Source organism: Scophthalmus maximus, chromosome 12 (genome assembly GCF_022379125.1).
Source record: "Scophthalmus maximus strain ysfricsl-2021 chromosome 12, ASM2237912v1, whole genome shotgun sequence".
Taxonomy (NCBI): Eukaryota; Metazoa; Chordata; class Actinopteri; order Pleuronectiformes; family Scophthalmidae; genus Scophthalmus; species Scophthalmus maximus.
Genome location: NC_061526.1, coordinates 4,927,447 through 4,951,315, shown reverse-complemented (window position 1 = coordinate 4,951,315; position 23,869 = coordinate 4,927,447). Strand labels below are relative to the sequence as shown.

At 46.7% G+C, this 23,869-nt stretch overlaps 1 protein-coding gene across 4 annotated transcripts in view; it reads right to left on the bottom strand.

Moving 5' to 3' along the window:
- arap2 (ArfGAP with RhoGAP domain, ankyrin repeat and PH domain 2) overlaps positions 1–23,869 on the bottom strand; it is a 93,642-nt gene that overhangs the window by 28,704 nt on the left and 41,069 nt on the right. For all 4 annotated transcript variants that reach the window (XM_035603657.2, XM_035603685.2, XM_035603675.2 and 1 more), the window contains 5 exons: positions 22,414–22,499; positions 22,111–22,293; positions 16,879–17,053; positions 9,342–9,467; positions 997–1,141 (listed from right to left, as the gene is read on the bottom strand). In XM_035603657.2, coding sequence (XP_035459550.2) covers positions 997–1,141; positions 9,342–9,467; positions 16,879–17,053; positions 22,111–22,293; positions 22,414–22,499 — 715 coding nt within the window. The remainder of the gene's footprint in view (positions 1–996; positions 1,142–9,341; positions 9,468–16,878; positions 17,054–22,110; positions 22,294–22,413; positions 22,500–23,869) is intronic.

Here is a 23,869-nt window from a genome sequence, read left to right as displayed (position 1 = left end):
GGAGCTGGAGCGCGCGCGGAAAAAATCCACACATGCAGCTCGATCCAGCGGGAGCAGGGAGAGGGTGAACAAGAAAGGATTGAGACATCTGCTTCTCCTTTGTGTCTCTTTTATCGCTTCCAGAGGAAATAAAGAAAAGTTTGCCGTCGGAGCCAACTTCTTTTTTCTTTTCTTTAACTGAATGGCAAATATGAGGGAAGTGATGCGGGCGGCGGCGGCGGCTCCGCCCGGGTAAACAGGAAATACAGCACCAGTAAAGCTTGGATGGGTTCTGGTAAATTGAGCAATGTTCAAATTCTAATTCGGCTAATGGGACATATGACAAGGAAGAAGAGAAAATGCGCAATGTTCTGTTCAAATGTGTGTTTACGTCCTTAGACCAGGTTAAATCGCTGCAATATGTGAAAAACACTGTAATTGAGGCAAATAAAAGAAAATAAATCATTTACAGGGGGTTTTGTGTTGATTCTGACGTGTGTCCGCAGAGCAGGTTCAGCAATCCCATATAAATTATGATTTAGTGGAGGAGATGCAAATTGAGCATTTCTAATGAGTGCATGTGTGTGAGGGTGTGTGTGTGTGTGTGTGTGTGTGTGTGTGTGGGAGCTCATTCTAAGGCCGTGTGTAAATGAGTGCCCCAAAACCTCGCTGAACAGCTGTAAAGGTTTGATTCATGTGTAAATTACAATTTAATGCGCTGGATTTATATTAATATTAAATGTTATGTTTGAATATTAATAACCTAATAACCATAGTGAGTCTGATTTCGGTGGTTTTGAAGGTTTCAACTTTTGCGATTTTATCATTAACCAATTGCTACCACAAAGTTTTGGTGAAAAGTGTGCTTTCAAAATCAACAGCAATATCTACAAGGCCTAAAGTAGATTTAGGAGACGCACATTTTTTTCACTGGGCAGCGATGATGTGTACGTGTGTGTGCGTGTGCGTGTGCGTGTGTGTGTGTGTGTGTGAGCATGTGTACGAGTTTGTTCACACCCAGCTCCAGTCATTGTCTCCGTGTTGCTGATAGCCAGGCTGACTATGGCGGCGACGTCCACCCTGCCGATGGCCGACGGGCTTCGCTCGCTCTCGTAGTATGTCAGGAAGCCACCCTCCAAGGTGCACCAGCGGCGTGCCATGTCTGAAACACACACACACACACACACACACACACACACACACACACACACACACACACACACACACACAATCACATGCATTTGAAACATATTCAATACATATATATATATAGGCTGCACGGTGGTGTAGTGTATGTGGCCCTGCGATAGGCTGGTGAACCCCGCCTCTCGCCCAATGTCTGCTGGGATTGGATCCAGCCCCCCCCCCCCCCCCCCCCGCGACCCTTGAATGGATAAAGTGTAAGGCGATGGATAGATGGATGGATATACAGACAAAGGACGGATTTTGTCGGTGTGTTTTAAAATAATCCATACAGCTGCTCCGGAAAACGTCTCACAAAAACATTTCACAAGCGGGCAAGCAGGAAAAGTTGCGCACAATGTCCGGAGCAACTTTTGCGACCATTTGTGTTCTCGCATACACCTCCTCCGGGGAAGTTCAGGAAATTGCCCCGACTTCGGTGCATGTCCGAAGGTCAGGCGCTTTTCGACGGTCGCGCGACTTTTGGTTTTAGCGACTGGAATGACAGAACAGACACGTCTATCTTAAAAAAAACACCCACCGTTCCCGAGGAGACTCTCAAAGTCACGTCCCTCTGTACCAAAACCAGTGTAATGTTGCGCCGTGACGCGTTCAATTTTTGAGCAACGGCAGGCATAAAAATAGAGGAGAATCATAAAGACAGAGAAGTGACGGCAATATCTACCTATTAAGTGAGACGGAGCGGCGGCAAAAACCCACAGTGCGTTGAAATGAGAAAGTGACTTTTACTGCTTATGAATCTAACATTTCATTCTTCAGAGCAGTGGGGAGTGTGTTATTTCCCTTCTCTTCCAGAAGTAAAAATCCCACTCTAAGTGCCAGGCGGTGGACTTTCGCCGCCGAGATACATCTCGTGAAAACACTTTGCAACCTCGCGCAATTTGTAGATCCTTTGCTGACGCACTGAGAACCCTCTGATGTGAGGTGCCGCAGTTGGATTACAGCCGCAGAGCTTACACGCTGAAGAAAAATGGAACCAGACTAGGCTATTGTTTGTGGAGTCAGAGAGAAAAAAAAAATATATATATATATATATATAATTAGAGCCTGCAGTGTTGGTGCTGTGTCTGTGAGCAATTGCAACCCAACTTAACGCAGCCGATTATTCTTTTACAAGCCACAACAGCGCCGGAGGAGCAACGGTCGTTAAAGTCGGTGTCGATAGGACACCGTGGACTCGGCTGTATGGATGTTGGGAGACGCGGCAGTGTCACGGGCCTCTTCCGCTTATCGTCCTCCGGGCGCAGTCACTTCCGACGCAACGCCGAACCAGGCGCACGTGGCGCCGAGTTCACAAGTCGCGCTGGAATGCGGACATTTCCCGCAAGTTAAGTTTCAGCAAAAACCGCGCGCCCGAGGAGCGACGGGAGGCAAGAGCCTGCGGCGGATTTCAATCGACAGATACGAACTGGCCAGCAAAGGGCTGGAAAAACACACAGCATTGTCTTTCACGACTGGCTGACTGTGCGGTGGACATAGCCGATGAGCATGGGGTTCGGGAAAACACACCTAATTTTGGATTTTCAAAGTCACCGTGCCATCTGCTTTTTTTGTTTTTTTGGGTTCGGCGACAAACACCCACACGGCAACAGCCCCCCCCCCCCCCCCCCCACACACACACACACACACACACACGCGACCGCCACCCCCTGTCACTTGCGACTCCAAAGTCTCCACTGTATTCGTCTCATGAATATGCTAATTGCGCGGCCCTCTGCCAACCGTGTGATGTTTCTGAAGGAACAGATATAGTTCCCATAAAAACCAACAAAAAAAAACAAAACACAAAGTGTCTACAACTGACTGTTAGAGGAAAAGCGAGGTGATAAGCATCGGGAAGGAGGATGTCAGTTTCGCTCTATTCACCCTGGAGCTGCCTCCTTGCGTGGCTCTTTTGTGACTGTCTTTTTTGGACGTGATTCTGCAAGCAATGCGAAAAATGACGAACATCTAGTTGCCTGCTGTGGCATTTAAGAAGGAAAAAAAAGAAAAATCTTTTGACCTCCACTTCCCTTCAAGAAAAGAATTATTCCAGCAGCTGAAGAATCATCGTCTGGATCTGAAACCAGAGAGAGCGAGAGAGAGCGAGAGAGAGCGAGAGAGAGAGAGAGAGAGAGAGAGAGAGAGAGAGAGAGAGAGAGAGAGAGAGAGAGAGAGAGAGAGAGAGCGACTCTGGTATTTAAAGTCATTACCAGTCCAATCTACCTGACAGGACGCCGTGTTGTCTAGGTGACATAAAAGACGGTAATGCACTTCACTCCCGCTGCAAATGTGTTGCCTGGATTGCAAAGGTTTTGCAGAAAATGCCATGTCCGTCATCTTCCCACCGGAGGACAGGTAAGTTCTTACTGTCCTCCGGGTGTGCCATATTTTCCCCCCAGGTGATTTTTTCCTCCCTTCCCTACGTTCGACCTCTAATGGGGTAGTAACGGAACAGTTTGGCCTGCGCAATAGGAGAGTCTCACACAATGCTCTCCTCAGGAGGCGCCCCTGATTCACTAATCGAAGTCATAATGCTATCCCGAGCTGCGAGGGAAACGCCCGAATGTCACCGACCGCCTCGGCGTTTTTCGTCTCGTGATGTGGAGGTTATCGGGGAGTTATCGCGACCGATGTAGTGGGGCATGGAACCCCAACCGGGGGCCGCGGGATAGAGGAGCCGCAGCAGAAGAAGACAAACCATGATCTCCCATGGTTAATTATGTCCTTTTAAATGTGTTGCTTTGCCGTTTCAAGCAAACTTAGAGGACCTTTCACAGAGATAGTCACGGCCCGCAGGGGACGAAGCCTGCTGACCTCGGTGACCTCCTGATTTTCCCGAATGGCTTCGTTGGCACTCGCGTGTCTGAAGCCATTCAGAGGATGACTCCGAATGGCTTTGTTCATCCCCCGACGCTGCCTCTCGCAACGCCCATAGTGAGTCATGGTGAAATATCTTCAAGAGCCGTTAAATTCCGGCACGAATATTTCGCAGCGTTTGTGAACTTTCGTTGATCCCCGACTCTAAGTCTGGCAGCGTCAGCCCAAAATTTCAATTTCATTTCTTCGCAAAAACAGCACTGCATCATCACAAAACCTTCATACTTCTCACAAGTATTTCCTTTCAGCAGAAATGGTGCACATTCCTCGGTGCCCGCCCCCCGAGTTTCTTGTTTTTCTGCGATGACAACAAAAAAACACGAGTGGATGCCAGACTGCTGGTCAGACGAATCAAGGACTCTGTTGACAACGTCACCTTGGGCTTTGGGAAATTGTAAAGAAGCTTTTTTTTTTTTTTTACTATTTTGGGGTCTTTAAGAAGAAAGCGTTAGTTGCAGAGCTTGCCATAGTCTTTTTTTCTCTTAAATCACAGGATCATTTTACTGTTACTGGAGCCATAATGCTTTTTTTTATATGAACTATAATTGCTCACTAATCTTTCCTTCTCTTTCTCAGAAAATAATCGACATGGAGGATTTTTTTTTTGTTAAACGACTGACGAGCAATAGACATGTACTGGTACAACCAGCGACGAGGGGTCGCAGCAGATGTTTCATTTTAAGGGGTCATGAGTCAAAACAGTGAAGAACTGCTGGTCAAGGGCATGTGGAGTCCCAAAAGGGGTGCAGACCTTGAAATATGTATATGAGGGGACTCACGTGTCCTTATGCATCAAAAGTATGAATAGACCTCCTTTTGGCGTTGGGATGTGTGGCATCAGGATCCTGTCTCCTTGAAAGAACAACGTCTGACACAAAGGCAAATTGCTGCGTGATCCTGGGTCCGGCCGGTGTGGACACAAAAAAATTGTGCTCACTCTTCCGGGCCAACCGTTTTTTGAGGAATTACATCCGGCTATTGGCCAGGACACCCACCGGTAAAGACGCCCAACATTAAGGTCTTACGATGCCTGGGAAACAGAGGGCTGGGAATTACAGTGGGGCCGAAAGGTGGACCAATGTTTGACAAATGTAATTTCAGATACAGTTATCTCCTCTGAGTTTGAATGGTGAATGAATGCGGGGGATTTGGTAGATTAAGAAAAGACGACAGAAGGGGCTATGATGAGGGGAATCATACGCTTCCATGGAGCCCTGGCAGCGAAAGAATATCTCGAACCAGGAAGAAAAGTTGGATCAATATGACCCCAGTTAAAAACCAGTTCAGTACCATAATGACTACAGTGTAAGTGTGGAAGAGCTGCAATGTGAATGGAACTTGTATCCCGTCACTTTGGAATCTATGGCACAAGTTGCTTCCGAACACAAACAGTGAATGCCTTTTTGGATCCCTTCAAGGTATTCCACCAGGAAACTGACTTTTGCAAAACCAAAAACCTGCACACGACCGAAACGCAAGCATCCTTCTCCCTTCTTTGTTTGTGGTTCAATATTTCCTTAGTGGGTGGGATAGCGCTTCGCTACTATACTCAAGCACCGGCGCGATGGCGGGGACAATAGTGCTTGATTTACAATCATGCAGCTGCGTCCATTGCCAGCTGTCCCCCCCCCCCCCCCCCCGCACACGGCAATGGCCCCCTGTCCCAGCCGTTCTCCGCGGGGGTCCGCAACCAGCCGCCAGAGACAACGCTAAGCGGAAGCCAACCGTGGCACGTGCCTCCACCGGCTAAATTGGGCCAATTAGCTCGTATGCCAAGAGTGCCTCCGGCATAGCATTTTCCAATGGAAAAAAAAAAAAGCCCCAGAATCTACAATGTGGAATCTCTCCTACTCTTTGTCTACTTTTTTTTTTTTTTTCCTCACCTCCTCCTCCCACTTCAGCAAATTTGCATGATGCACTAAATGCGCCACATATGCGAGATGAGCGGGTTGATTCGACAAATCAAGTCATCAATGAGGCAATTTAACCGTCTTTTTAGTTCTACAAATGAATGGATAAAGTTATAGAAACATATTTACTCAAAAGTTTTGACCCATTGTTCCCCCTAAACTCTTTATGGACACAGCGCAGACACCCACGTCAGTGTGTGTCAAAACAGCAAGGCCGTGCTCCCACCTCTCCCCTTTTTCCGCCCATCTCCTGCCCATCTCGCCATCAGACTAAAATAGCTGTGATGAAGGCATCTGCTGGACAGCTCGTCAGGGATGCTGGAAATGGAAATGGAGAAACTGGGGGTGATCCGAATGATCTGTCTGTGCCAGGATTACAGCCCACTTCATTACAGAGAGGAATGGGCAGACATGCCATAAGATAAAGGGAAAAAAAAACAAAAAAACACTATCTGCCATGTATTTCTGGCTTCAGCCACGGCACTACTCGCGCATTTAGACAAGCAGAGGCACAGTAATGTGAACAAAAACACTCTGACATGCATATTATACGAACACAAATTGTTTAAATAGGCTTTGTCTACTCCTTATGAAATATAAAGCAGAATTACACGAATGTCCCTACTTTAGAATTCCCAATCATTTAACATTCTTTGACAGCTAATTCTCATTATAAACCATAAAGAAGATTTGGTTTGTTATCAAAAAACTTGACTCGGGCTTCGTCGCCGCAAGTAATTGAATTGTTCATTGGCGCTCAGATTTGTGTCGTCCATAAAATTGTTAACATAACATAATTCTACTTTTTTTTTCTCTCCCTCTCTCTCTCCCTCTCTCTCTCTGCCTCCTCTCTAGACACCCCTCCCTCCCCCCGCCTTTCCCTTCTCTCTCTGCCACTCGCGCGTTACTGTTGCAGGCGGAAAAAAAGAAAGAAAACACCCAAATTGCCGCTGATTAGGAAAAGACCGAACTAATCAGAAAATGAAGGATGCCATGTCCTCGCTGCCCCTCGACGTGTCAGACAGTAGCTGCCTGCTGCCTCTCGCAAGCAAAGCAAATACACACCCTGTACACACGCAATGTGAGTGTAGCACGAGTCACTCCGCTGACCTTTCATTTGGGCGGGACTTGGTCTACACTGGAAGTAATTGTGAAAACCATATAAAGAGCTGATCAGAGCACAATAACCCCCCCCCCCCCTTGCCACTTCTGTCAAGGCCAGGCCATTACCAAATTAATTGATGTCATACTCTGAATCTGAGTTCCCATCAGTAGAAGTACAAAAGTCAACTGGAGATGTCTCCAGAAGTTTAAGACGAGTGCTTTTATTAAGCCCTGAGCACAACCTATGAATTATTAAGAACTCGTGTGTATCTATAGACCATCAAACCATTAGCCTGGGAGCGAAAGGCAATCCTGGAGCACATTCAAAAATACCTCATCCCTCCGTGCTCACAAAGTCCTGACAGCGCTTCCTCGTGATTGAAGAAGTCGGAGCCCTAAACCCAGCCCCTCTGAATTTTTCAACAGCTGCAGCTGCCGTTAAAGCGCCATTAGAGCACAAAAGCCAAACTCCTGTGGCCCTCCATAATGGATGAAATAACAAGGTATTTATTGGCCGAAATGTTGCGAGCGCTCGTCTGAGGGGAGGCTACTTTGGAATGGCGCGGTGTCCGGAAGTGGTACAAAATGTACAGCAGAGACTGAAATGGCCCCCTGACAGAATGGACACGAGTGGCGTCGCTCCATCTGAAGCAGGAACAACAAACTGCACATCGCCGTACCAGTTGGCTTTCATGAGGACAGCATTAGCGCTCTTCTTCTGCAACGAATGAGCAATTACACTATAAAGAACAATTCTTACATAAACCTGCTCTAATATGTTTTTTTTTAATATCTATAATGGGTCAAATATGTGCAAGAGTAAAAGTTGAACGCGCTGATGATCCTCACCTGTTTTCCTCAGCTCTGTGGAGCGTTTTAGCCTCTTTCAGATCACTGTTTTGGTTTTTAAAATGTACTGTCAATCAACACTGCTTCCTGCAGCCGTCTTCTTTCAGCAAAACAAATGTGGATATATATTGAGCAACTTTTTGGGGGGGATAAAATGCCAGTCTTGGTTAATCTGATTTATTACAATCTGGATTTACCTTTTTATAATTTGGGCGATCTTGAATTGCCGAGATTCAGGAACATGATAACATTGCTAAAAACAAGTCAGTAGGGGCAAGCAACACAAACTAGTTACCAGGTTTTCAGGGGACCCAAACATAAGCGTTAAGGTGAATAGTACAATTTTTTTTAGGTGCATTTCAGGCACACTCACTTTCAGGTTAACCTCTGCAATAAATTGTATAGATAGTGGTTAATTTCAAACCCAACTGTGGGCCTGACTACTTGACCCTACAGACTTTGCTATAATAAGGTCTCCATGTTCCCAGGACCTCAGCAATTACTTTGGTGAACACAGTATTATCACAACCGATAGAAATTACGACCAAAAAGGGATTCAATTTAGACCGAAGTTGAAAAATATTGGAATTATCCTTGAACAAATTAAGCGAAAATGAATTCCATTAGTGCAGATAATGACAATTCCAACAGACATCTCCCCCACATCTCCTCTAAGGGGCAATTTCCCACACCTCAGTCCTGTTCATTAGCCAGCATGTACAACCTACAGCCACCAATGAGATCAGAGCATGTGCGGGGTGATGGAAATGGAGATGGATGTCTTACCCAAGATGCACGAGATTCGGCTCATTCAAGTGGCAGGCAGCTACAAGCTGTCAACCCCCCCCCCCCTCCTCCATCCAACTCCTCCTCTTCCCCAATAACCCCGTTCCCCAGGGGAAGCATCCGAAGCTGGCTCCTTCTCCTAATTACCCATGGGCCCCTGAAACGCTCCAGCTGTTTGGAGAAGTGGGACCGCGGCGGGGCAGGAGGTGCAGCAGCAGCTGAAGAGTTTGGGCGTGAAATGTAGCCTGATTAAAAGTTTTAAGGCGTCTCGGAAGACAAAGGGTGGGAGAATTCAGAAGAGTTGGAGGAGCTTCTCGCAGGTAGCTTGACAAAGGACTTGGAGAAAAAACAAATTCTAATATTTGGTGCGTTCAATGCTGGGTCATCAGCCAACATACTTCCGTCTGACGAGCACTCCCGGAGGACTGATGCGCTGCGCATTTGAAAGGCAAATTCATCGATCACTCGGTCCGGAGTGTTTGGTGTACGGATTAAATGACTGGCAGCTTGACAACTGACACTGATTGAGCGATCGGCGCTTAACTGGAGGAGACCCCTGACAAACGCGCAGTCCAAATTGCTCACAAATGGAGTGACGGATTGATTGGCCTTTGCCGGCTGGTCTTTGCAAAAGCGGCATTTTGCGCTCACCATCTCGTCGGCGGCGCTCCGACGTCGACTTGGCGGGGCCAGAGGAGATGTACAGGAAGCCATCCATGAAGAGGGACACGTCGGACAGGGAGGCGTCCTCCGACCACTGCTCGAGTCTTGGGAAATCTACGAGGGGGGTAGAGACACAGTAGACGAGTAAGGGGATGGTTTTACCCAAGAATGTAATGGCGGTGCTTTCTTGCACTTATTATGTGTAACCATTTCACCTCTACCTGCAAACTACTTCTTTAATAAAACATTTCCTTCCATGTGCTTGACCCCTTGAAGTATCTCCGAATTACGGTTGCGGGTTTAGACATTTTTTGATAAACAGAAAGACTAAGTGTTGCTTCATGACTTTTCTCATACCTCTTTATCTAAATAAACCATTTACGACTCCAATGGGGTTAATGGAAAACACGCCGCCACACAGTTCAAAACAGGCCTGTAACTCACAAGTAGGTTTTTCGAATAGAGAAATTTGCAACGCACAGAAAGATGCCTGTGCTACTGCGGCAGCTGCAAATATTATCTAGAAAATGATCTGTCCAAGTTGTCCATGCCAATCATTGTCGATATGCCTATGCTGTGAGAAAAAAAAAAAAAATAGGTTTGGGTTTGGGAACGCTCCAAGATTAAGATTAGGCACTAATCCCAGATGTGATTCCATCTTTGTCTCCCACTCATATCTGTGCAATATCCCCTGACTGATCGTCCTTCAACAAAACAAAACTTGGATGCACTACACTGCTGAAGTTCCCCTAAGCAAGACACGTCACCACCACGTGACCGCTGTTCTCCAACCCCGCGCTCCGACCTCCACGTGGACAAATATTTCCCGGCGGGCATCAATCAAAGAAGCACAATAAAGGCACATCTTTCCTTTTCCCGCAAGCAGCATAAAACATGATTGTACAAACCGGTGATTATTTAGTCATGACTTTGCCACATGGTCATCCGGTTGCAAAGTCAAAGATAAGGGGCTCCGAGAGCTTCTCAACGCTCCGACCTCCGTGTACTGTTTCTGTTAGAAATGAGCTTTACGCTCCGTCCGCTCTTCATCTTTGTCCATTTAAATTGGAAGCTCAGCCCCCGCCCCCCTCTTGTTTTTTCCTCCCTCCCCTAGCCCCTTTCTTGCTAGCTTTAAGAGCTCGCCACATTCAACCTTATCGTTCTAAATTTCAATTGGCCTCAATTCTGGAGTTCAATTTTCTGCCAGAGCCCTGGCAATATCTTAAGGCATTTTATCTTCACTACCTCCAGCTCTCGACGTCAGGCAAGGTGAAATAACTTGAATTGAAACCCCTTTTAAGTGATGCGACACTTCCACCCAACACTGACACCACCCATGCCGCATCTCAGGGTCACATACCGCTCCACGGCGAGAAACACAATCAGTTGATTCAAGAAGACGGCTTATTCGGAATATTGCTGGGTTCGTTGTATGGACTTTTTGCGTCAAACTAATGAATTGTGTTCAAATGAATATTAACGATCTTCAAATTACTGTGAAACATTACTAATACATTCTAAAGGAAAGTTATCAAATGCATGTCCAATAAGCCATGCAATAAACTGAATTAAATGCTTTTTTGCAGCTTTATCTTAAATTATGACATGATGATCACATGAAAGTAAATCCCATTATAGATATCATTTTTAAGTATCCCCTCTGCTGAGATACATTTAACAATGTCGGTAGAGATGAGAAATATGACAATATAATGTGATATGATAGAAACCAAGGACGTTGATTTGTCAGATATTCAATTCCGAGATGATACTATAGTGCAACACTCTTGTATACAAAAATGGATGGCGACTTCACTGGTTGCAAAAATAGGTCTTTTTCAATGGAAGTCTATGAGAATCAAAATTCTCATTTGATTTTTTAACGTCAGTAAACATTTTCCTGAGGAGTTTATGGTTAAAATTTCTAGTTATAAGTCTTCTTCAATACAGCATGATGTTCATTTTGTAAAATGTGCTCTCATAGTAAAATAGAAGATAAAGCACCGTAGCGTGGACACAGCGTGATTGACAGCTGGTCCATCCAATCGCTGTGTGGTTACAGGCGTATAGGTGGGAGCACAGTGGACTAGCTCTCTGTCAGACCCAGCCCCAGCTGCAAAAGAACCGGACACTGGTCAAAATGCATGAATTATTTTCAAATCCCGAATATTTTAGCAATCCGAATAATTTTGTCTCAGACTGACATATCGGGGTGACTATGGGTTTTCGTTTTTAAACTTCGTCAAACCAACTTTCAACTCAGGAATTGCATTTGCCACTGCTACATTATGCACCAAACTACTGGAATGCACTGGAAATCAATTCTAAGTAAGAGACACTAATTGCTCTGAGCAAATTTTAATTTCTACTTACGGTTATTTTTAGTCATACTGTTTCAATTAGCCTTTCTCAGTGTGTGTGTGTGTGTGTGTGTGTGTAAGAGATGACTGCTTTGTGCAACCGCATTGTTTGTGGTGATGCTGTATGTGTAATTTGTTTTCAGATGTCTATAAAATAGATTTTGATCTCACTGAGACTCCCTGATTAAATCGCTAAATGAAAATGGATCTCCAACACGGTTATTGTAAATGAAGACGGCGAGACATAGCAAAATGAAAAAACACATTCATCCATGGTCCATTAGCCGTCTATCCAGTGGCACACACAACAACAACAGCAACAACACAATGTCTAACACGACACGAGCCAACAAATGCGATACGGGTTTCTTTTTTGACGGCGTGCCAGGGAGAACGAGCCAATCAGGAAACCGGGTGACATGAGGCCTGGGCGAACGCTCGGTAGCAGCATCTGTAATCTGGCCTGGTATCTAACATGGAGAATGTGTCTGCCAATAGCCGCATCATGAATACACGGAATCTGACTTCAGTGTGGACATAATCAGCGAACTGCAGGTGGGGGAGTCCAAGACACACACACACACACACACACACACACACACACAACTGTCCCACCACTCAAGTTGAGGGAATGTAAATAAGCCAGTGGCTTGATGCTCTCTCTCCCCCTCTCCGTGTGTGTGTGAGCCTTGTTACAACAGTCCCTCCGGGCCCGTGAGGCCGGACTCCGCTAAGATGGGACTGTGATGTCTGTGGGGGCGGCAGTTGAGGAGTCTGGTCTGTGCTGATTGGCCCGGTCCCCAGTGGAGGGAGGTGACATGACAGAGTGCTCAATTAGCCATCTGGTCGCCCATGGCAACGGTCACAAAGTGGTGCCCGACAAGCAGTGGACAGTGGGGTAATCAGAGGCAGGCGCGCGCGCGCACACGCACACACACACACACACACACACACACACACACGAACACGAACACACACACACAGTAAATGATAAAACAAAAGGGTGAACACATGCAAGACTTTGTGTACAAGTCAGTTACAGATTAACTAGGCCAGGGGGCTAAAAAAAAATCACAATTATTCAATCATACAATCATTACAGATATGAAATTTATTTTCAGAGATACAAAGCCACAGGGCACAAAACATGCTCGGGAACAGATAACACACCAAACTAATTCCTCGAAAAATGAAAGCCGTTCACATACACAGACTACTCCGACAGGGGGAGAAAAATAACAAAATTCGATTTTTCCCCAAACACTCAGCGGCTGCTCGTGACCTCCTGACCCTCTCACAGCCCTGCGCGTTGGCCAGAAAACATGAACAACGACCGCAAGCACTGGAAAAAAAACTCAGAGAGCCTCACGACGTGGCCGACAGCAGGGACGAATGGAGGCTCGAGAACAAACAGGCCCCCTGATTTAATGCTTGTGAATACATAAGAATGTGTGTGTGTGTGTGTGTGTGTTTGCGCTGGTGTTCATCATTTTAATATCCACACCGAAAGGCCTGCTGGGTAAATTTTTAATGTGCCGCAAGATTCAGGGATCGGAGGCGTCAGGAATGCTGGGGTGGCAACAATAAAGCTCCCTTTGCCTCCCAAATCTACGGTGGGTCATTTGAGAGGAAGCCGAATGATGTCAACAGTGAGAGGCATCGCCGCTGCAGCTCGGTTTTACAGTACAATGGCCCCGCGGCTGGAGCGAAGAGTCGCCATAAAATGCAGTTTACATGTTTATATTGCTCTGTTTACAGTTCAGGCATTAGCCAACACGTTCGCCAGGAGATTTGCAGCCAAAGAGCTGGCAGGGATTCCGCGTCTCGAGACAAACGGGCCGCTCGAGGGCGCAAATCAAAAATTGCGACCTTGAGGTCAGCAATTGTAGAATCTATGAGTTTCGCGTCTTACAAATAGTTCTAAAAGCTTGAGCTTCTTGCCGACGGGGAAAAAGTGTGCAGCAACGAAACGATCACTGAAGTTTAAAATTCTACACATAGCTGCTGTCCAGCTATACACCTTCAATTTCTAAATGCGTTTCGTATCCATATCTTGATAGATTATGATTATAACCTGATAACATTTACATGAGGAACTAATATGTGTTGTCCAGGGTCCACATTGAGATACGATCGCTCCGTCCAGCTCACATTACATTTTCCTTTTCATTTTTGCAACTACAAAAAGATATTTATATATATAAGAAAAAACTAATTCTAAATTGGAGCACTTGAAGTTGTTTTTTGTATATTTGATAATTTTTTTCTTTGCACTTTTTGGGTAATATCGTCATGGTTGAACTCACTTATGTAAATCACTTTGGATCACTATTGTGTTTGCTTGCTATTCGATTGTTCTCGTCTTCACTCCATCCACAGGTGTCTCCTCGCTTCGCCGACATAAAGAACGGCTTTGTGTGTCTACTGCCTAATGCCCGCTTGCCGCTGCGACCTCGCTGGTGTGGAACAGTCGCGCGCGCGTGTTTATTTTGTCCTTTGTCATTCGTTCAATTTCTATTATTAAAAATGTGGGTCGAATGGGGCCGAATTGGTTTCTGTGACATTGTCCAAACGATGAAATCATTTACATTTGTTCATGATCTCTTTTGGTCCAAGGATGAAAACAAAACTGGACAAAACGCCTTCCGCTACCTACATGTTTGCGATGGTTAATTTGATTCATGCGGTCCGTGTAGCCTCCTGAGTCTAACACATGGGAATACGATGAACATGAGAAAAATGCCACAGGAAGCTAATATTATTCAAGAAGCCACCGCAGTGGAAGCCGTTGACTATGGGGGATAGAGCCATCATTGAAGCCGCCCACAGGGGTTGCTAAAGTGCGAGGGAACACTCCCTCCGAGAGCTGCCACTGGCTGAGATGGGGATATGTAAATCAACATGCTCCTAACGGTATCCCAGGGTGCTTCGGGGCGAGCAGGTGTGGGCGGGGGAGCCAGGTCCGTCGAGAAGGAGCTAACGAAGTGGCAGTGCTCCGGCATCGGTGGACGTCCTGACACTTCGAGCTACAAATGAGCGGCTGCGGAGAGGGAAGGGACAGCGGAGGAGCTTCGGGGGGGGGGGGGGGGGGGGGCCCGACAGCTTTGCTTCGTTTCACTATATCCAAGGGAAGTAGAGGTTTTTATAAACCGGGAGCCCGGTTCACAGTGTGATACTCCAATTTAGACTTTACTTATCCAGAGTGAGAATTGTCCGGGCCGGCGATTTGTTTACAGCTGGCTTATTGCACCCTGTGATTTGGGTAAAGTCATGGATGTCATTTCATTCAGCATAGTGTCCGGCTTGTGCAGCGCCATGCGGCGGTTGAATGAGGGCCCGAGGTGCGCCTGGGTTTGTGGCCGTAGGCAAACAAGAGGAAGGGGGGGGGGGGGGGAAACAAGCACGTGCACCACAGGTATGCACATAGCGGGCCCGCTGCTGCAAACAAATGCAACTCTGCATCCGTCCTCATGTCACCTTGCACGTGTGCAACCATCTTCCCGCCGACACCTCCGCTGCACCTCACGGCTGCGCGAACCCCCTTTTGCCCTCGACGCTGGCTGCTATGTGGCTCCTTTTCATCCCCCCCCCCCCCCCCCCGCACTTTATCGTCTCTCTGTCAACGCGCCGCGCGATACAGTGGGGATGGCGTCATGTGGGTATTGAATTGTTCCCGGCGTCTGGCAGACAGAAACACTGCGCTCAAATACTGGGGAAAAGAGTTGCGTTTTCTGTTTAATCAGACTTTTCACAAGTTTTCTCTGCAAACTCAGGGGGGGTCCACACACACACACACACACACACACACACACACACACACACACACACACACACACACACACACACACACACACACACACACACACACACACACACACACACACACACACACACACACACACACACACACACACACACACACACACACACACACACACACACACACACCACGGTCTGGTTCTTTTACTGCTGTTTCAAACTTTTTGTAACGCCGTCAGAAAGGATGGCAGAGTTCTGCAGCCAGCTGGTCAGTTCAAACCGCTGATCACACGGGATCAGCACAGTCTGCGCCGTCTTCCGCTACTTCGCGACTAAATACGTCGCCCTCGCCGTTCAAACACCATGCCGTCGGAGGTGAAGACCTGCAAGCAGTCCCGCATGAGCTGCGATGTCTTTCGTCTCCTCCTCGGTTGGCACCACGGCTCACTTTTGCTTCTCTTCCACTTCCACCGATTCTCCTACTGTTGCTTAATTCTGTCTCAACTTCCTGCAATCGGTCGGAAAATCCGGGCTATCCAAAAACGAACGGTGTTTTCCCGCTGCAAACAAACCGAGCCGGGGTTCAGATCGATCGGAAACCAGGACCAGCTCTTTTGGTGGGAGTAGACTAAAAAGTCCAAAGGGCCGGACCAAAAGAAGGCCAGTGTAAAAAGCTCCCTCGGTCTTTTATGTAAAGACAGCGCCTCCTTTATAGTGCCGTGTGCCGCTGGGTGGACATAAGCCGGCGAACACTTTAATTCTGTTATTTGTTTCATGATGGACCCCACTGACCTTGGTCCTTCTCGACTGCAGTAGTTGGCCAATTTAGCTGGACATCAATCACAACAGGAAGAGTCCGGATTGCTCCATGTTTGTCGAATGAAGAAGCCCCACATTTCAGATGGACAAGGCCACACGTGTGCATGAGTATGTGTGCGTGCGTGTGTGTGTGTGTGTGTGTGTGTGTGTGTGTGTGTGTGTGTGTGTTTGTGTGTGTGTGTGTCCGTCTACAGTACATGCGAGTCTTCTCGCGCACCTTCAAGTGATGGCCATCGCCATGGTGACCAGGTGACCCGCGCTGGCAATTAGGAGTCCCTAACGGGCCCGGGGCCGGGCGAGCTGTTCGCAGATGCGGCGCATGCATTATGTAAAACGCCGTCTCCGAGAAAAAGTCCCCCTGCCCGGGGACCCCAGCCAGCGGCCTCGCTCGCTGCTTTAATCTCATACATTCAAGCCGTCAGGACTTGGTGTGGAACCACACCAGACCGAACACAGCCATCACGAGGAAGCCGCACGGCGACGTCGAATCTGTGCCGGGAACGTGAGGGTAAGAGACAGTAAGTCCATAGAACTCACTGGGTGTAAATGTGCAGGTTTCCCACCTTCTGGCACCCAGAGCCCCTTACCGGATAGTTTGTTCTGGTGCAGGAACTCCATCTGCAGCTTCTGTCCAGTGCGCTGAGCTAAGAGGTAGGGGGTGGAGTAGGTTGGATCCCCGGTGGCGCACATAACATCTGCCCCGCTGAAGACGAGCGCCATGGTCTGCAGCACGTCAGGCGACACCGCGGCTGCACACAGCGCCTGAGCAAACACAGAGGAAGATTCAGACAATTCCTAAATAATGCATGTGTGCGATTATACGGCATTCGTATTCTCCCACACGTTTGTAAATCAGCTTCCCGAGTACTTTTATGGTCCCAAAACGTATTCACGCAAGTCCACCTTAGTGTTTTACTTTCATGTGATGGACTAATACAAAGACCGGATGAGAGCAGTCGCGGCTCAATTTCTAAGCAGATTTCCACTGTTGGATTAAAACCCTTTAAAAACGTCACATCGCAGACCGGAGAACCAGTGAGTGTGGCCTCATCCCTCAGTGTGGGAGGTGTCGCCCCGTGCGTCGTTGTCTGTACACCAGGTTGATGGAGGACATAGAGCCTATAAACGGGCGACAGGAAAATCATACAAAGTTTCAAATGGAGTTCCCCCCCCGCGCCGATCTCAAAAGAGAAGTTCAAATAAGCTCAAACTTTAACGCTCCCTGTGGGAATAATAAAATGTCTAATCCCCGTGAAGAAAAAGGGAATACGGCAAATGAGAAGAGGACAAATGGGCCATATTAAATATAATGAAACCAACAATTTCAAGAGGAAGAGGAGAAGTGTAGGAGTACAGACTTGGAAAACAATGGAGGGAGCAGGAGAGGGAAGGGGAAACACCGTCAGTGAACATGCTGTATGGAAACAAATCTAGTCCACAAGACATTTCGATATGCACAATATGAAAGAAATATGAAAGGATGCCATGTAATAAAACACAAAGAAGAAGAGTGAATAGACCTTTACTGCACACCAAGTGTTGTAAGAGACGCAGTGAGATGCCAAGTACACTGTACTTTTGTCTCAAATGCAGTCATTGAACGTACTCTATTTGACATGTCACGCACAAAACGTGTTGAACTCTTGACATGTGCACGTCCCGAGTCATGTGTTTCGATCACAGCGTTGCGAAATCCAGATTGAAAGTACGTCAAATAACTACGGCAAAAACTTTGTCTCGCGGTCTCGTGTTCAACTCGAAGGGCACTCCCACAGCGTCAAGAGACAAATTTTAAAAAAGATCAGTCGGGGACTCAAACACCTCAACTTTGGGCTGAGTCGAAGCTCGGAATCGTGCAATTCCCGTAACGCAGCTCGACAGAATCTCTCATTGGATCCGTTGGATCTTCCGAACTCCAGTTCGCCGCCAGTTTATGACAGAGGCTCCTCTCTCCAATACTGAAAATCTGAACGTCTGAATTTTAGAAAACCTCCCTTCAGATGGACGGTAAACTGTTATAACAAGCTGACTTGTGCTCTTAATAACAATAAAAATAAACTACTTGAAACTTTTGTTTAAGTTTATGTTCCAACATGTTTTTGTCAGTGCTTCCCTTTCAGCCTTGGCTTCTACTGTATACATAATGAATCTTTATAGATAGTTCCAGCACCTAGTGGACATTTAAGGAACTGCGGCTTCAAGACACCCCTGCACCGACTTCATCCTTCAGTCATGGATGGAGACGCTTCCTCTGCAGGTCACTTCCTCCTTTAACAGGGGGCCGAAAAATCTTCGCCTACATACTTACCGTTTAGCAACGCGGACGTGCTCCGTCGAATCTATTCCGCCGGTTTCACGCAGTGCGCCAGCAAACAGAGGGAAGATGAAGGAGTCAGAGGCAGGTGTAGTCTGACCAAGGGGGGAAAGCATTCCCTCCGTGCACGCGTCTCCCCATCAGTCCAGTCAATTGATGTGACATTGTGCACGATGACCCGCGACAAAGTGGATCAACAGAGGAGTCGAGTGGCAAATAGAGGAATTTCAGCGAGACGACCTCTCCTTTCAATCTGACTCGGACCGAGTCAGCAAGCTGCATCGATCTGCTGCAAACAAGCGGGATCCGCCTGAAAGAGAGGCACGGCGAGGCTCCGCATATACACACACGCGGGCGCAGAGTACACACACAAACAAAGCACCTGTCAATATAACCCGCCCACGCACACAAAAGGACCCGCACGGAGATAAAGACGCTCAAGTATGTGTGTGTTCACGGATCCTTTCATTTCCCTTTATGCGCACAGGTTTTCTGCAAAAAGAAATCAGAATCAACAGAAAAAGGAAAATCCGAAAATGGATTTGTTGAAAAGACAATTCGTTTATTCACTCTTTCTTTTCCCACGCGCACGCACGCGCACGCACGCGCACGCACGCGCACGCACGCACTCGAGACGGGGTCAGATTATGGCAAAACGGTCCCATGCAACCTGGCCTTATTCTGTACCGTCTCTGGAAATGACCTTGCGTGTCAGAGCAATTACCGCCGCCGCTAGAGGCTTCATGTGTGTTAGTGTGCGAGCGTGTGTAATGATATAAGAGGGGCCTTTGACACCCCCTTCTCTAGGTCATGTGGCCTGCGGAGACTCGGCGGAGGTCACCGGGATATGAGCTCCTAATGGGGAACACGGGAGCGGGGAAACGGAGACAGCGGGTAACTGGGGGAGGGCACGAAGCGAAGGAAGCGAGCGAAAAAATACAACTTAGCAGAATAAGCACACACGCACGCAGAGATTATGTCAGGAGACGTATTGTCGCAATCAGGTTTAAATCACCCTCGCCACCTTTTTAGTTTTATTTCATTGCCTGAACCGACACTTAAGGCGCTGATTTACTGTACGTTTCGAGTGAGTTTCATGACCCCAGGGCCCATAAAACCTGTTAAAAGGCCGTTGCATGATTAACAAAAAAAAAAAAAAAAAAAAAAAAAAAAGGCCATGAATGTCAATGAGGAAATTGCTAGTATTATTGTCTTTGTTCATGAGGAGCCTCCCAGAGGAAAAGGTTTTATATAGCTCCGATTTATTTTTGATTTTTTTCATATTCATACTTGTGTTACAGTAAGTGAATGTGACACAGAACTGGGACAACGTGTCCAATGAGATTAGACTCAGTGTCCTTGTTTCCGATCTGATTTGTTTGCAGGTTGCTTGTGGTGTGTAACTTTGTGCTAACATTTGTGGACCCGTTATTTTAGCGAGCACGCACACAAGCACACAAACACACGCACACACGCACACACCCGTGTTGAGTCATGCTGTGTAAAGTGCCTCTATGACACACACAATCTGTTGAGCCAATTTATAAAGCCAGTCTAGACAGCAGGAAACGCAACCACCCACTTTCAGCCCCCTCCTTCCTTTCTTACTCTCTATCACACACACACACACACACACACACACACACACACACACACACACACACACACACACACACACACACACACACACACACACACACACACACACACACACACACACACACACACACACACACACACACACACACACACACAATGCACAGGTGCTTAGGTCCTCAAGTGGACTTTCTGCAGGTCTTACAGAGGGTCCGCATATTCGCTCAGACAATCAAATTTATCTATGAAAACTTCTTTTTTTTGTTTCCGGTGTATGGGTTTATCGATGTAGCAAGGTTTCACGGTGGACATGCATGATATGAAGAGGTTTCATATCCGAATTTCTCCATCTTTGGAGTGAGGATGCTCAGTTGAGGGTTTTAATTTTGTTATAATTACTGTTGCCATTATATTATAACCTTTTTATAACACTAGCTAATTTAATATTAGCCTATAAATGTTGATGTCTAACCAAAGTTATCTGAGCGCCAACTTAGAAAACCCTGAGATATAAAAACATTACCTATGTATTATTATACATTATATGTATTGTAAAGCATGCAATTACATTATATATAGGGTGATTCTCATACACTTCTATAAAAACGGTCTCCAGTGGAGTCGCCCCCTGCTGGTCATTCGTGAGTATACAGGTTTAAGGTCCGTCTGCATTGGCGTCACTCTCCGTACCCGGTGACTACCTTCATCCATCCGACAGTCTATGGATCAAACTTTAATTTGTTTTACGTGATTTTGTTTTCAGAATGGATTCTGAGAGAAGCTACTGAAGAATGTGGCAGTGCTGCGCATATCATACACACGTTTCTAGCGCGAATACCACTAAGAACCATTCAGAAGAGTGCTCTGAAACTAGTCACAGGGTCGGAGGATTTCCGTTAATCTCCATGGAAACACACGGGGGCTTTAAGTCGCTGCAAGCAGGACACAAGCCTGCAAGGGCCCGGTGCACAAGTCCTGAGGGTGGACATTTGGATTCAGCCACACTCTCGGTGTCTGTCACACTTTCGCTCGCACACCGCCCGCCAAATACAGAAAAAAAGCAAAGGAGAAAGAACTGCCACTATAACAGCAAATTCACACATCTCTTGTGGAGCAGCACACGTGTTCCAATGCATGTACACGCCACACACACTCTACACACACACACACACACACACACACACTCAGAAGCCAGAAGAGCCACAATAAAACCAACCCAAGCGTTTCTGTTGTGGATCCTAATCCACTTTTCCACTCAGCTAGCTGGTATATCTCTTCCTTACCCCCCCCCATCCCCCCCTTCTCCGTACATCTCCATCCCTCTCTTTCTACTCGAGAAAACAATGAAAGGGGGCTGATCTGCGTAAATGCTGACGCAGGTGGAAACTTACAGGCTCAGTGCACGGTGCTTTTTTAAGACCCTTCTTTTTAGAGGGCAATTTTTTTTTTCTTCTTTTGCCGCAGCAATAAACCCTAAACCACAAACTGGCAGAGGAGGCCTTAGCACCGACCTGCTTATACTTGAGATCGATAAGAGACCCCCAAGAGACCCCCAACCGCCCCCCCCCCCCCCCCCCCCCTTTGGCATCTCAACTTATAGTGCAGTTTTCACTGGCAGTCCAAAGGTCGGGAAAATATGGGCTATTTCGGGTTCAGTGCATTCAGCTAATGGAGAATGACATGCGCCATGCTTTTCAGCAGTACAGATGAGGCTATTGCGGGTGGCCGCTTATGATGGTATGTTCCGCGATCTTCAACTACACTTCGCTCTCTTCTTGGCGGACAATTAGTTAGGAAACTGGAGATAGAAAAACACACTCAACTTCGAAAAAAGGGAGCCATTTTTTTCAGAGCAACATATATCATTTCTACACCGTCAGTTTCCTCCCTGCCTTCATGGGAACTGTACCTGGTTGAGCTGCTCCAGGTCTTGAATACCCTCCAGGAGCCTGCGGTACTTCCTCTCCCTGTACTTCCTGCGGACGAACGTGGCACGCTGCTCGGCCGAAGCGCCGCTGTACAGCTCCTCCTCCATGGGAAGATTGGCGGCCCAGAAACTGTTGGCGTTCTTGTTCCCCACCTCCAGGAAGAGCTGGGAGGTCGGACAACACGCGCAGGGAAACAATTCATTGAAATGAACATCTGCCAAACCCTGAATCCTGAAAGGAATCGTTTCCCCTTCGGATGTAAATGTCACACATATCCCACTAACCTCCACGAGCTCATTGCTCCAGATGCTGCTGTCCAACTTCAAGCTCCGCACTTTGGAAATACTCGGGCCAAGGGAGCGGTGCTGTCCTGGCACACAGGAAGACACGGTCATCAAATTGATTGCTCAGATAAACACACACGCACACACACACACACACACAAACTCAGAAAATCATACAACCGTTGGGTACATGAAATCTTTCTAAATTAAATAAGTTCAACTCTTAGTGGCCGTCAGGCTTTTAAGTTTCTAAAAAGTTCCACAAAATTAACATGTACATGAGATGCCGAGAAATCCCCTCTATGTGCAAACACACCTAATGTCAGTGATGGAATAAACAATAAACAGGCAGTAACAAGATGGAGAAACGGAGCATGACTGCAAGCTGATTCTCTTACTCACAACAGACATATTTAGCCCCCTCAGCACTCCTAATTGGAAATGAAAGCACAGAACGAGGGGCCATTAATTGCTAATGAATCATGAGTAATTCATTGTGTTTGTTGGTCGGCCTGTTTATTTGGGTGAACGAGAGACTTCTGGGGTTGCTTATGGCCAAAGACAGAGCATACATGCATAATACATTAGGCAGAAACACGCTGTACGCGCAAATGTGAATTATTGTCCTGTGTGTAGTGGCGGATAATTTTAGATTTAGATTTGGCGTGAACTCATTACTGTCTCCTGTGCCCGAGCAGAGCAGCTGTGAGTGGAAATGCGAGGCCACGAGCTGTGAGAGGCCATCTCGACACACATCTTGAGGGCACAGACACCAGGAATCTCTGAATAATTTGTCACCCAAGATTTTCTGCTTTTTTAAAGACGGAACTAGGAGGTAATTGTTGACAATTACCTCCTATGATTAGTTTTAAAAATGTGTGTATTGTCTGCATTGCTGTGAAAGAAGTATGTATATTAAAAAAAAAGAGTGGACCAAGTATTGAACCCTGTGGAACACCATATGGAATAAAATGGGCATTTGAAACAAGAACACCAATATTTATTAAAAAAAAGTATGACTAATTGTTAATTGGGTATTGGGACTAGTTTGGTATCTTTCTGACAAGTACAAACCACAAGATTCAACTTTATTATTAGCACTGTGTATCTATTGTATACAGTTGTACATGATGAGCAATATTAGTTAGTTTGTTAGTTAACTGTCCCACTGGGGGTAATTCATTTTCACAACACAGAGAGTTCACCCCAACCAACCATGTCCCATGACACAGACAACAGAGCAACACCAAGCAGTGCACATCATTGAACAGCGCCAATTAAAAAATAAGGGCATCAAACGAACATTAAACATGTGATGCACAACCTCCTCAACCGAGGATGTTGAAATGAGATCTCGGCAGGTAGGTGGAGGATTTTAACAAGATCTGAATTATCAATTTTGTTGAAAACATTAAAAGTCTGTATAGGGAGACAACAGACTCTTGTCGTACCCCAG